The 13,705-nt window shown below is 30.6% G+C and overlaps 1 protein-coding gene across 14 annotated transcripts in view; it reads left to right on the top strand.

The window, feature by feature from the left end:
- Positions 1-12,222, top strand: part of LOC130656634 (rootletin-like) — a 30,841-nt gene extending 18,619 nt beyond the window's left edge. For 10 of the 14 annotated variants that reach the window (XM_057459525.1, XM_057459533.1, XM_057459527.1 and 7 more), the window contains 16 exons: positions 595-640; positions 920-957; positions 1,498-1,543; positions 1,696-1,733; positions 2,361-2,406; positions 2,543-2,571; positions 3,211-3,256; positions 3,897-3,934; positions 4,150-4,195; positions 4,677-4,714; positions 4,808-4,849; positions 4,952-4,997; positions 7,047-7,084; positions 7,625-7,670; positions 8,141-8,297; positions 10,944-12,222. In XM_057459525.1, coding sequence (XP_057315508.1) covers positions 595-640; positions 920-957; positions 1,498-1,543; positions 1,696-1,733; positions 2,361-2,406; positions 2,543-2,571; positions 3,211-3,256; positions 3,897-3,934; positions 4,150-4,195; positions 4,677-4,714; positions 4,808-4,849; positions 4,952-4,997; positions 7,047-7,084; positions 7,625-7,670; positions 8,141-8,297; positions 10,944-11,154 — 951 coding nt within the window. In that variant the 3' untranslated portion in view covers positions 11,155-12,222. Of the gene's footprint in view, positions 1-594; positions 641-919; positions 958-1,497; positions 1,544-1,695; positions 1,734-2,360; positions 2,407-2,542; positions 2,572-3,210; positions 3,257-3,896; positions 3,935-4,149; positions 4,196-4,676; positions 4,715-4,807; positions 4,850-4,951; positions 4,998-7,046; positions 7,085-7,624; positions 7,671-8,140; positions 8,298-10,943 lie in introns of those variants that run through there. The other 4 variants (XM_057459536.1, XM_057459526.1, XM_057459538.1 and 1 more) reach the window with 4 other exon arrangements.
- Positions 12,223-13,705: the final 1,483 nt, after the last annotated feature.

Here is a 13,705-nt window from a genome sequence, read left to right on the forward strand (position 1 = left end):
ATTGGATGTTAAAACCAAAGTCTGCTTTCAACTTAAAAGATAAATTGAAAACATTAATACGCACAGTCAATTAATTAAATCTGGAAGAATGATTTCATAATAATATAAAAATTAAAAATATATTTTTAAAAATATATATAAACATTTTTGGACTAAATTCATTACCAAATCATTATCCCATTATACTCAATCTACGGGTGAGGCAATATAGCATTCTTATACTAATTTTCGTTCTTTTCGCAGAATAATTCACTGCAACGTGTTTTCTATTTTAGACAATATAATTCAGGATTTTAATATGCACGTATGTTTCATCGTTTTATAGTTTACGAATATGACGCTACTATGAAAGGTGTTAAATATTAGGTTTTACATGTTATTCTCATATTTGCACCTCACTAGCGCGTACATAAAAAAAGGCTGCTTTATAAGCAGGGTTTATCAAAGTTTGTAAAGAGAACAACCCTGTCTCGTTAACACGCGCGATTTATACTAATAAAATGACTGTGACCCATAAATGTTTTAAACCAGACCAATTTGATATGAAATAACCTATGTACTCTCTATTTGTATTACCATGTTTCTTTTATACAGATAATCTCGGTTAACAGAACACTAAATGAATTATCTTCAAAAACAGGTAGAGAATATTTAATTATCATAAAAAATATTGCGTTAAATATTTCTATTGACACTTGTGCTAGCCTTATAATTTTAATTCGTGAAGTTAATACTACATTTTTGTCCATAATCTTAAGCAATGGCTTTTGAATGTCAAAATTTATTAAGTAATCATGAATTTTATATTTGAGACAGATTGACAAAAAAGGAAAAATGTCCTAGCAAGCAAGCAGAAGAATAAACAAGTCTGAACAAATAGGCACACACACTAACAAATAAAAATGCTATTTTTTTTTAGATAATAATACCGTTGTCATAAGCAGACAATTAGTTCAGGCAAGTAATGTTGATAATTTATCTGCAAAACTGGAAACACAATATTTTTTCTTGCGTTTTTGATAAAAACTAGTGAGATTCCTCTGTTTTTCTTTAATCCCATATAGGGAGGGTATTTTGGTTTTCATTTTAAGGGGGGAGTGGTAATTTACAACTCTCATTAAATTTAAGCAAGGACAAGGCTATGGTTATGAAACTTGGAAAACAAACTAAACAATATCAAAGTTGTTATTTTTTACTGACGCCATCATTTTCTCAACCAAACAGCTTTTTAAATTTTCCTTATTTTCATCTTTTCACTTCATATTTGCTTAATACTTGTCTAATTTTAAAAACAAGCCCGGAAAAAACGTATGTAAAAGCAAAAATCTCAATTTTGCTTTAGTAATAAGAAAGAAAATTTTCAGCTTTACGTAATAGAAAAAGCAGTAAAGGGAACAAAACTACCAGCCTAACGCTCATCTAGAAAATTGATTCTCACAGGGAAACTTTTAAGTTTTTTCAGAATATATAAAATAAAAAAAAATTGGTTCTTCCTAGATTGATACTTTGAAAGATAATCAAACCAGAGCAATCAATATTACAAGTATGTATAAAATCAATGTTTCAATATACAAGTTCAAATCATAATTTAAAAAACGTTATTTAGCTTCAATCATATACTTCAAGATAAATAAAGGGACATTCTAAAGGTATCAATGTATTTTGTTGATAGCTTGTTCATTTGTTTGTTTTAAGATAGCCTTGCTGGTGAGATAGCGAATCAGAGAAACCAAGTATGTACATTTTTTCTTCCACCCTTGCTAATCATTTGTTTATTAATTTTTTATTTTTTTTTTAGTATTTATTCTAAAACGAACTAAATATCTGAGAGGAGAAGTTCGTCAAAAATTACTAGGCAGTGTAAACAACAAGTCGTGAAAAACGGCCGACTTTTTGACAAAAATCTTCGAATATGAAAGTCAATATGTTTAGACATTGAAACAGATAGAACAGTTAGCTCGTATAGTAGATAGATAGTTATTATTACAGACGGTCCCAAGATCGCGCTGTAATGTTTATTATTCCACCTTGAAAAGCAAATAATTTCTGTAATAACTCAGAATCAAATCATTACAAAAGATAACAATTCATCCATAGCAATGCTGTTATTTTAAAATTTTTAAAAATGTAATCGATTGTTATATAATAGATGGAATATTAATATTGTCGATATACTTTTTCAACTTATGCGTCGATTCGTCGCACAAGTTGAGATGCAAAAAAGAAAGGAAATTTTATCCAGTAAAAATTCTGTCGGAAAGAATAAATTTTCAAACAGACTATATTCTTCTATGACAATTAGTTCGTCCCACCATAAGCTATTACCATGGATTTACTAATGGAGTAAATTTTCCATCTAGATTATCATATTGCAAACAAGACAAAGTAACCATATCAGTAACATGGGTCAGTTCAATTTTAATTCTCTTTAGTCAGATTTTTCTGACGGAGGAACATCATTCACTCATGTTTTTTTCGTTTTTTTTCGCTATTTTCTTCGTTCTTCTAATTTGTCTTGTTACTTTTTTCTTCTTCTTTTTAGGGATTAAAATCGTCAGCATTGATTCAGATGTAAGTCGATTATTTGATTGTTTTTCTTTTCTAGGCATTCATTTTTTGTGTGTATAATTTTAGAATTTGCTATACACCATTTTACTTACATAAGCTTTGACTGCTATGGGAAACATATGAGTCACACATTTTTTCAGAATCCATTTTAAAGAACATTCGAAAAACAAAGGAAAATCTATTTCAAGAAATTTTTTAGGAATACTGAAAACAAGATCTCTTAAATGCACCTTAACAATTTAAACTTTCAAAGCTTATTTAAAGTTAGGCAATACATTTAACATAACAAGCCCATTATTTTTTTTGAAATTATTTACTCAGGATAGCCTCTTCAGTTCCTAATAATACTGCTATCAAAGAGGGTCCTGTGCATTTAAAGCTCCCATTTAAGCAACAAAAGTCGTCCAACCAAGCAAGCAGCAAGCGCTTAACTAGAGAACTGTGTAAGATATCAATTCTCATACTGAGCGCTAAGCAGAATGGATAGATTCACACTTTGATAGTCTTGATTCGAACTCAAGACCTCCCGCACTGGTGGCGAACCCTCTACCACAAGGCTACCAGTCGGTAAACAATGGATAAGAAACATTAAAGCTAAAGCCTCTTTGACTTATAAGATAAATGTATTTTTATTGTTCATAGATAAATGCCATAAAGGTAAATCAGGCTACCTTGACAAGAAACACTCGTAAGTTCTTTGTTTTTTCTCTTTCTCATTCTTCGTGTTTATGAAATTGGTCCTGGTTTTGCAGAAAATTTTAAAAGCATAGTGATTTTATTTCTTGTCTTATGTAAAGAATGCTCATTTTTTTATAAGTTTTTATATGCTCCCTTGTCTGTTGCAATTTTGATACGTTTTTACATTTCTTAATTAAAGTATAATATTGAAGGTTTGAATGTTAGAAAGAGCTCAAATACGTTTTGTTCCTTGCAACAAGCACCATCATTTCAGTTAATTTTTACTCCTATTTATGCGCAATAATTTTCTTTAAATTTAATTTCCTATCCGGCATGACTTTCAATTTCCATGTGATAGACATTCATGCTATAAATTGCCGAACAGTAGGTAGTTAGCTTTGATGTAGGTTATATTATAACAACCGCTGCAAGTTACATTCTCCATATATAAAATTCCCACAGTTTTAATAATTTTTATCATTTTACCTCAAAGAGGCATCTATCAGGATAATAAAGGTAGCGCTGTTTAGTAGCTGTAACTGCAACGTAGCGGGTTAAACCTTCCTCTGTGTATTGCACGACGTGTTTAGCTATTCTAAACAACGAATTATTGTGTTTTTCTATCAATTAGTTCTGCGTTTAATTTATAGAACAAATTTCAACAGATCTCAACGCCGAAAAATTAAAGGTAACAATTTTTCTTGTCTTCTTCTGTTACTTGAACTTTTTCATCACTTCGAGATTTACATTTTTAATTTACTTGCTATTGGTTTCAGCTGCGTAAAGTCCAAAGTGAAGTTTAAAATTAATAACATTGGATATACAACCATAATTTGAGATAGCAGAAGTTCCCTCTACCTTTCTCTGGTAATACTTGATAAATATGTGCTTCTTTATTTTTAGGTAAATGCCGTACAAACAAAACAAGCCACATTGACCAGAACCACTCGTAAGTTTTATGAACATAATTATAGGAGATGCAAAAATTCAACCTTTGGATATACAAAGCAATCAAGAACAATTTTTAAATTGTTAGGAAATTATTGAGCCCTAATATTTATCAAAACTTACAAATTTTGATTTTGTTGCTCAGCCGTTTGATTTTAGGTACTCAAAAGAAAAATTTTTAGAATATGTTCTTGTTAATAGGAAAACAATTTCCTGTGCTCTGTTTGGGCAATCCTTAATAACGGGTTAGGGGTGGTGCAGGGGATTATATCCTCCATGCCCACAGTTTTATTTTTATCATTTCACCTGAAAAAAGAAACTATCAGGATAACTTTCTAAAACAAGGTGTTCCAAGCATAGTAGCACTATGTTTGGTATCAGGAACTGCAAGACTGGAAGCTGAACTTCACTATATATATTGTACGACGTACCTAGCCATTCGTATGTTTCTTTAATCAGTTATTTTTGCGTTTAATTTATAGAACAAATTTCAACAGATCTCAACGCAGAGAAGTCAAAGGTAAACACATCTTCTACTTCTGTCTGTTGTTACTACTTTTTCATAAGTTCGAGATTTACGTTTTTAAGACATCTACTTTAATATTTTTATTAGTTAATCCAATTTAATACTGATCTGAACTCAGAAAAGTCGAAGGTAAAATGTACAATTGATAACAAACGTAATTTTAGAGAGATAAATATTTTCTGCCTTTTTTCTTTTTAGTGGTTAATAAAGTTGCGCCTTTTTCATTCTTAGATAAATGCACTACAAACAAAACAGACCACATTGAGCAGAAATACTCGTAAGTCATTTGTTACATTAACAAACAACCAAGAAGTGTTGTAATTATCTCATGATAATGCGTCCAAAAGAATAGGTTTGTTGTCTTTAGTTGTGAAGAAATTAATAAGCGCCAAAATATATTATAACCAGTTATAATGTTGTTAATTAAAAGAATCCATGACAACTATGTTTTTCGTAATAGAAAAAAAAATTGTCAATGATTAGCTTTGTTCCTTCTGAGCTATAAGAGAGTGATTGCATTCGCTCTTTCTAAAATTTCCGCATTGGTGTTCATTGAGTATGAAACTTTCCGCAAACGTTGTCCAAATCTAAAGTGACAAATTTCATAAACTGTTAGCATTTTCGGTAATTACGTCATTACATTTAAAATGAGATTTAAGATTTGATTTGAGATTTCAGACAAGACTTATACCTTAAGTTGATAAATTTTAGATAATATAGATATTTTCATGTCATATCATGAAGATAATATCTATATCACACTATTCAATTCATTGGCTGAACAGACAAGTGGTAATATTTTTGGAGTTGATAAATTTTCTCGAGGTCTATAAAAATGCATTTCGCGAAGATTAATTTTCGCGAATCAGTAATGTTGTGATATTTATGACTTTTTTCGCGAATGGATAATTTCAATGTTTCCTGCGAGAAATTATAATTGTGAATTTGAGATTAGATAGCTTTCAATTGAACTTGCCATATAGAAGAGGGTGTCTAAAAAAAAGTAGAGAAGAAAAAATGAAAATATGTTTTGGTTTTCCCAAAGTTAATTTTAAGTAATCAAGTTCTTTCTAGCAATTGAATTTTCCGAAAATTTTTACAAAAGGACGAAAGGGACGAAGTTGGCAAAAATTAATCAGCTTAAAGGAGTAGTCCCTCAAAAAATTAAAAAAAAAATGATTTCATTTTATTTTATCGGAAATGTTTTATTTATTACTATAAAAACTTTTTTTTTTTTAAAAAAAGTTTTTTCCCCCTTTATTCAACCCTTTTTATAATCCTGTTTAAATAGCCGTGAGGTCATAGTTGGCGAATGAATTTTTTTTGTGTTAAGACAATTCAGCAAATAGAATGATATTCTAGGGAATCCAAGATCTATTTTCTTTTCTCTAATTATAATCACATATTATATATTATATATTTTTTGTGTTTATTCTTCCGAGTAAGGGACATAGACACCACCCTCTTCAGGGAAAACTTGTCTTATTTTCCACACAACACGCAACGAAATAATTATCGGCGATTGCCTTTTCGAAGTCGTTAGAAAACGAACCAAATGAATTTCTTGTAAGCAGCACACCGAAAATATTTGTTTGTAGGGGTGGCTTGCAGAAATTCCCCTCTCGTCTCGTGTAAGAATATTAAACCGTTTTCTAAGATAACTTTTACGAGACAACGTTGCTTGAAATCCCCATTCTCAGTTATACATTTTATTCCTAAAACAATAACAACAGTAATTTTTATGTGCCTATAAAAAGCTCATTAAAGGTTTCCATCTCATTATCACCGTCCTCATCTTTTCCAAAATTGTTTTCTTCTTCAATAATATCATACTCTAATTCTTCTTCGCTGTGTCTGTGTTCATATATGTGGTCTGAGTACCAAGCTTTTTTTCTCTCTCTCTCTCGAAACTAACATCGCCAAGTATGGCGTCGCAGCAGAAGGTTCTTAATAAAAAGACGATCTATGCGCATTGATTAAAAGATCAATAAACAATTTTTCGAAAAAAGAACAAATACTTTATACTAATTGAATAGTGTAGAATCCAAAGAACAAATAAAAAATAAATAAAACCACTCCTTGATTGAAATTTAACGACTTCAATACGAGAAACAAATAATGTTTATTAAAAAGTGCCAAATCATATTTAAAAAAACTAATCCTCACTTTAACTCAACTCGAAAAAATGGTTTCCATGGAAACTCTACATCACATTTGATGTGACCTTGCTTTATTTTAAGATATTTCAGAGTAACCGCTTGTTGGCTAAATTCTATAATTGCTTTATTCATTTTTCAATTAGTTATTTTTTACTTTAATTTTCTAGAACAAATCTCTACAGATCTTAAAGCAGAGAAATCAAAGGTAAACTTTTGAATATCTATTACTGCTTTTTCCTGCCACTGCAGTCTGGTTTATGATGGGTTTTTTTGGGTTATTTTTACAAAGTGCCTAACGAATTTTATGCAACCAGTAGACTGGAAAACTTTTATTTTTGCAGAAATGCAGACCAGTTCAGTAACTTAAGCATGCGCTATGCACAGTTTTTGCGATGTTCGAACTTTAAAACAATCAACGCGGGCCGTTAACTTTCGGGAAATCGGAAAATAAACTAACCAAATAACGTAAGATTCTAAGTCCAGTTGCAAATATAGACCACGCCCGGCTGCAAACATAGACCAAGCCCGGTTGCAACCATAGACCAAGCCCGGTTGCAAACATACACCAAGCCCGGTTGCAAACATAGACCAAGCGAAGCAAATTTAGAGTTTCTAATGTGAAAACAGCGCATCTGATTGGTTATAATACGACACTCCATCAGTTTTCCAAATAATATAATTTTTTTTTGTACTTGTTCTCTAGATTTATTCTTTTTAAATAATGTATTGTATATATTTTTATTAGTTAAGTCAACTTTCATCGAAGTTGAATACGCAAGTGGCAAGAATAGGTAGGTTACTTTGCACACCCAAAATATATATAGCTAGATTCACACCAGTTCCATTAAAAAAAACTTTATTGATGATTTGTTTAACAGATTTGTGCACTTTGTTTTCCTCTGTTAAATTATTAATTATTTATTGAATTTTCTTCCCTTGACGATCAACTTTGTGTATAATTAAGTGACAAAAATCTGTTACAGTAAAGCAGTTTTTGTGATCAACATATTATTTATCCGCAACCTAGTTAATTTTAAATCTTAAACCGGCCTATTTCAAATTTGAAATACACAGGGTTGTGATTAACCGGTTTTATTTTACTTCAAAATTTGTTTTAGTTTTATCACAAGAAATGCCCGCGATTTTCCAATACAACCTAATTAATTGTCAATTTACTTTGATTGGCTTACATTTCTACACATCAGAAAAAAATATGTTCCTTTGTTTATACTTTCGACATTACATCGTATTATTCTACTAGATGCTTTGGAGATCAAAACAAATCCACGGTATTACTTCTCTACATCGCGAAAGTCATGGCATGATGCTGAGCGAGATTGCCAAAGAAGAAATGGTCACCTTGTCAGTATACTTTCACGCTACGAGAATGACTACATTAAAAATGAATTGTCGAAAAAGTGAGAGATAAATTTATTTCTGTATTGATGTACATCAAGTCAAATTATTTGTTCGAATTAACGAATGTTCGGATTATTGGAAGCTCAGAAAAAACAAGAATTTTAATAAACGTTCAAAGGTTTTATGCTAATATAACTTTATTACAACTTTACTACAACTTTTTATAAAAATCTTTTACCGTTGCTTGCTTGGCGATTGGCAAGGCCTCCAAATTCCTTGTAAACCTCATTTTATTGAAAATGCCAATTTAATTAATAAATTGAAAGAAATTTTGCCACCATTGATGCAATAAAAATGAATAAAAATGAAAACATTTTTTATTTTGCCTTGAGATTTTATATATCAATACACAAATTTTTGAATTAACGAGTATAATGCAGCCTTGGGACTAAAAAATTGTTCGAATTAGCGAAATGTTCGAATTACCGGAGTTCAAATTAAGCAGCCCAAAAATAAGGCTGCATTAAACCAAACTCAAGGTACTTGGCAATCTGTTCGAAATAACAGAAAGTTTGAATTAAGCAGCACTCGAATTAACGGACGTCTACTGTAGTTCAGTCCGCTTAAACTCTTGAACTGTAATATTTGTAGTCTATGGTAGACACACTTTTCACAGAAACCGTACTTTCGGTTTCAGCCTCTGTAGCCTAAATTATTGACAGTAAATATTGAGATTTGCAGGATAGTCATAACTTTTTTTTTCGATAACGGTGAGTACGTGCCTTTATAATTAAGTTTTAAGTATAATTAAGTCTTAAATTTTTAAAAATTCAGTAATTGTTATTAATGACAATACATTGACTAATAAAGTCTGTTAGAAAATGAGAATTAGTGAAATTACACAAAAAAAGAAAATTTAGTGTCTGATAATTATCCTCGAAATTATTCTTAAATTTCCAAAATCGAATCTTGTTGATTGAGAATAATTCTAAAATATGCTCAATTTGACATTCATTTTAGTCAAGTTTCCACGTTAGCTAACATTAACAGAACATATATTTATTGGGAATTTGACTTTAAGTGATGCCATATTAACACTATTTAACCCTTCCAAACTAAAAAGTTACGTAGTTCGTATACCACAAACCATGTAAAACCATAGATTAACTGAGGGGCCTTACTTTACTAAGTAACAAGTTGTTGACATCTTTGTTTTACGAATTTTTACTAAATTTTTTCAATTTTGCAACAGCCCTTCAGTATGTCCAAAGAACTTAAATCGTGACTGATGTTACATTTTAATGACAAAACTCACAAAAAAATATTGATCTGTAAAGTTACCCTACAAACGTGTAAAAAGGTTAAAATATGACTTTGCAATTGTTAATAAAAATATTAAAAGTAAACAACTGTCCCATTACCTTCTCTGATTTCCCTGATTACCTGATAAATAATTATACAGAGTGGAAACAGACAAGAAGTGATACCGAACTTCTTTTTTTGACTGTCCTGACTGTAACTAAAAGTCGTGAAAAGTCACTAAATGTCCACTTTTCAACCTTACTCTGCGTATATCGATCACCTAGCAAAAACTATCTGTGTAAAAGTTAGTTCAACGTTTAACGTCTTCATGTAGAGAGCAACATTGTAGGTTTATCGAAATTTCGCGTTAAGTTTTTTTTACAACAAATTGATTTTCAGTAGCAGATATTAATCGTTGGGTGAAGTAATTCAAACTGAAAAAATATATTTGTTTACATGTTAACTTTATTAAAATTTGATAAATTTTTAAAAAGAACATAATATGAAAACATAATATCTCTATAAATACGAAGACTGTATGTGTCTGTGTGTCTGTAACAGCCAAAATGGATTATATTTTTTAAAATTTTCTTTAAAAGTTTCTACAATAAATCCACTGTAAAAATGTTCCGCATTTTATAAACGTATTGCTTACGGCTTTAATTGTCTAGAAAAAATCATGTGATAGAATAAAGTGATTTCATTAGTTAAGATTTTCATTGCATGCTAAAATATATTGACCGTGACGAGTGCTTTGTTATAAAATATTTTGCAGATAATGTCACAAGCAATTTACGTTGTTATTATTGTTGTCTATTTCAAAACTTTTAATTCATTGTTCATACTTTTTTCTTGAAATGGATAACAAATCACTTTTTGATATATAACATAAATAACTTTTAAATGTTTTTGAGTAGATTCTGCCAAGGGTTTTCTTTTAAAACGTTTTTCAAACTTCTTAATGAAATTGCCAACAAACATTTTTGTGATGAGCATAATAAATTTTAAAAATGTAATTAGTGGATTTTTCCACGGGTTTAAATAACTCGTTAAATATTTTAACCAGAATACTTTAGTATAAAACTGAATAAACTTGTTGAAAATAAATTTAATAAATTAGAATTTTGATGCTTGATTGATATTATATTTAAAAGTTAATTTTTTTTAGAACTTACAAAAGAAAATAGTGTTAAACGTCATTAGCAATTTTACAATGCAAAATCAAATAACACATGTAGCTAAACATTTATAGCTTATATATACTTTGTCTTGATCAGTTCCTTGTCAATGATCTGACGATTTTGGGGAGGTATTACAATGTAGAAAGACGAATTGATATTAGCCGCATACACTAGCAAATAATATAATAAACAAATAATCTTAAAACTCATTTTTTTCATTAGAAGATACACCTCCTTGTATATTGGGTTTCACGATCTAACCACTGAAAGTCAGTTTCAATGGAGTGATGGCTCGCAAGTAAGTTATACAAACTGGTACATTGGAGAACCTAATAATGCTGGAATAGGTGAAGATTGCACGAGTATGTTGCCTGGTGGTAAATGGAATGATGCAGTGTGTTCGAACATTGAATATTATGCCTGCAAGTATTAGAAATAATTGCAATACCTTATCGGACAAAACTTTGTCGGACAAAATTTTTGTCGGACAAAATTTTTCGTCGGACAAATTTTCGTCACCTTCAGAAATTTTTGTCACTTTTGTCCGATGAAAATTTTTATCCATTTTGGAATTTTCTTATTTCTCATTAAAACTTCAATCAGCCAATATACAGTTGAAGAAATACCACAAACGTTGTATATCCTTAGCAAACCTACAGAAACAGAAGCCGTAAAAACGCACAATCTGCTTTAGAGATAGTTGAAAATCCCTTTAAAAGCCTATAACTTCTGTCAGAAGTGAAAGGAATTGTTCTTTCAATGCTTGTGATTGTTTTTTCTTGGAAATCCCTCCCAAAAGGCTAAGTTTTTTTAAAAAGTTTTAAACCTTATGGCAAGAAGGATTTACTTTTGGCTTGTTCATGTTTGTGATTAAATTGAGTTTTATTGTTTCGATAAGTTCGAATTCTGAAGGCGGAAAGTCAATTATTAGGTCCAAAAAAGCATTCCAGGTTTGTGATATTCGGAGTTTGTTGTAAAAAGACCAGTTGGTTGCTTTTGGACAATTTTTTTCGTCTGATAAAATATTTCTCGGATAAAATTTTTTGTCGGACATAATTTTCGTCACCAAAGAAAAAATTTGTCACTTTTGTCCGACAAAGTTTTGTCCGATAAAGTGGTTCTTTTTAGTATGTTACGACATATAGGAATTGAGTAAACGGAAATCAACTGTTCTAAATTCACTATGTTCGACACTTTTCCTTCTTTTACAGAAGCAGATTTATTTGTTTTTTTTAACAAGCAATGTCGCCTAATAGTTGCTTTTTTATGACTTTTTTTTTAATTTTTAAATTCATTGCTTAATCTTTTTATAACAGGTTTTAAGTTATTTTATAACATGTTAACTGTGATAATTTTGAATTTGTTAACGAAGTCGTCTAGATTGAGAAAAATGTAAATATTGCCTTTATTTTTTTATCATTTTTGTCATAGTTGTTTTAGTGGAACTGTACGACAAATGAAAAGGCTATGTTATGTTTCTATCTATCAAACATAATCCACACAATCCTCTTTGATCAGATTTATCGGATGTCTGAAAAAATTTGTAACATGGCACAAACTTCTGGAAAATACTCTGTTTGTGAAAAAGCATGTCAATAATTCTCTGTTGAGAATAAAATACGGATGTGCTATGATAAATATTCACCTATATGTATACACACCATCCGGATAAACTATCTGAGTTCATCACTAACATATTGCCGCACGTAGTGTAGTGGGTTCTTTGGCGGCTCCCAGTTCTTGGGACCGCGGATCGAATCCCGCTCACTGCTTGGCAGTATGTTAGTGATGAACAAAATAGTTCTTTTTCAATATAACAAATTCAGATTTCCTGAATTTTTCGGATTTCCTGGGAATTTTTGGCAACTTTTTCTGCAAATTATGTAAAAACCGGAAAATATGGTAAATAACTTCTATTTGGCTATCAAGTTCAAACAGAATTCGCTGTAGAACTAAAGTAATTAAATTTAAGGCAGATAGTCGTACTTAGGACAAATTTCAAGCTTTCGATTATGTCATGGTAAAAGTGCTGACATAGGCAAAAAAATATTGCTGCCATTTTGTTTCTTTTTCACTATAGGTGCGCCAAGTTTAATATAATTTAGACTAGCCTGTAATAAATTATTAAAGAGGGGAGAAGGATGGAATTCCCCCCACCTCCGGATCATAATATGTTCGAAAACCCCGGACAGAATAGGAGTTAAACATTGCATTGAAAGAAAGAGTTTGCTCTGCAAGAATCATAATATGTTCAAAATAACCCGGATCGAATAGGGTTAAGTTATAGGGTTAATTGCAATTACAATATTAAATCTAACGGATTTATGAAGTAAAATCTAAATTACCGGTGAACTTCAAATGTTTCACCCATATTTTTGTCATAACAGAGGAATAAACCTCTTACACAAACGGCAACGACGGGTGGTAATAGATAGCAAGAAGACAATATTGTTACTAGGGGAATAGATTACACATTCTCTGAATGGATTTATTTGTCAACTTTCATTGCTTGCAAGATGAGCAAAGTATCAGCTTCCTCATGATTATGGTTACTGACGTTTTTTCTATTTGTTGCTTTCACAATGCTTGTCTTATGAGATGAAGTATTTTGAAGGCGTACATTTTTGCTATTTCTCAATTGTAGATCCAATGCGCAACTCAAATCATTGAAATCATCAAAAGTTTAAAAGCTGCCAGTAGAAAGAAAATATTTTTTTTGCTTTAGCGTTTTTTATATATGCTATTTTTATTAGTTCAAAAGATGATTGGACGATATTTGCTTCATAAACTTTTAGGTCTTGCTTTTTTATATGTAAAAAAAAATTTCAAAGGAACGTTTGGCATATTAGTTGAATTGTTGACTCTATATCCTACTTTGTTACCACATGTTCGTTAGTTCCTGTTTGCGGTTTCAATGACTTAAAGCAGTATCGGTCAAAAACAAAGTGAACCTAATAAATTTATGTATAAATTTATGTAAATGC

Source organism: Hydractinia symbiolongicarpus, chromosome 9 (genome assembly GCF_029227915.1).
Source record: "Hydractinia symbiolongicarpus strain clone_291-10 chromosome 9, HSymV2.1, whole genome shotgun sequence".
Lineage (NCBI taxonomy): Eukaryota > Metazoa > Cnidaria > Hydrozoa > Anthoathecata > Hydractiniidae > Hydractinia > Hydractinia symbiolongicarpus.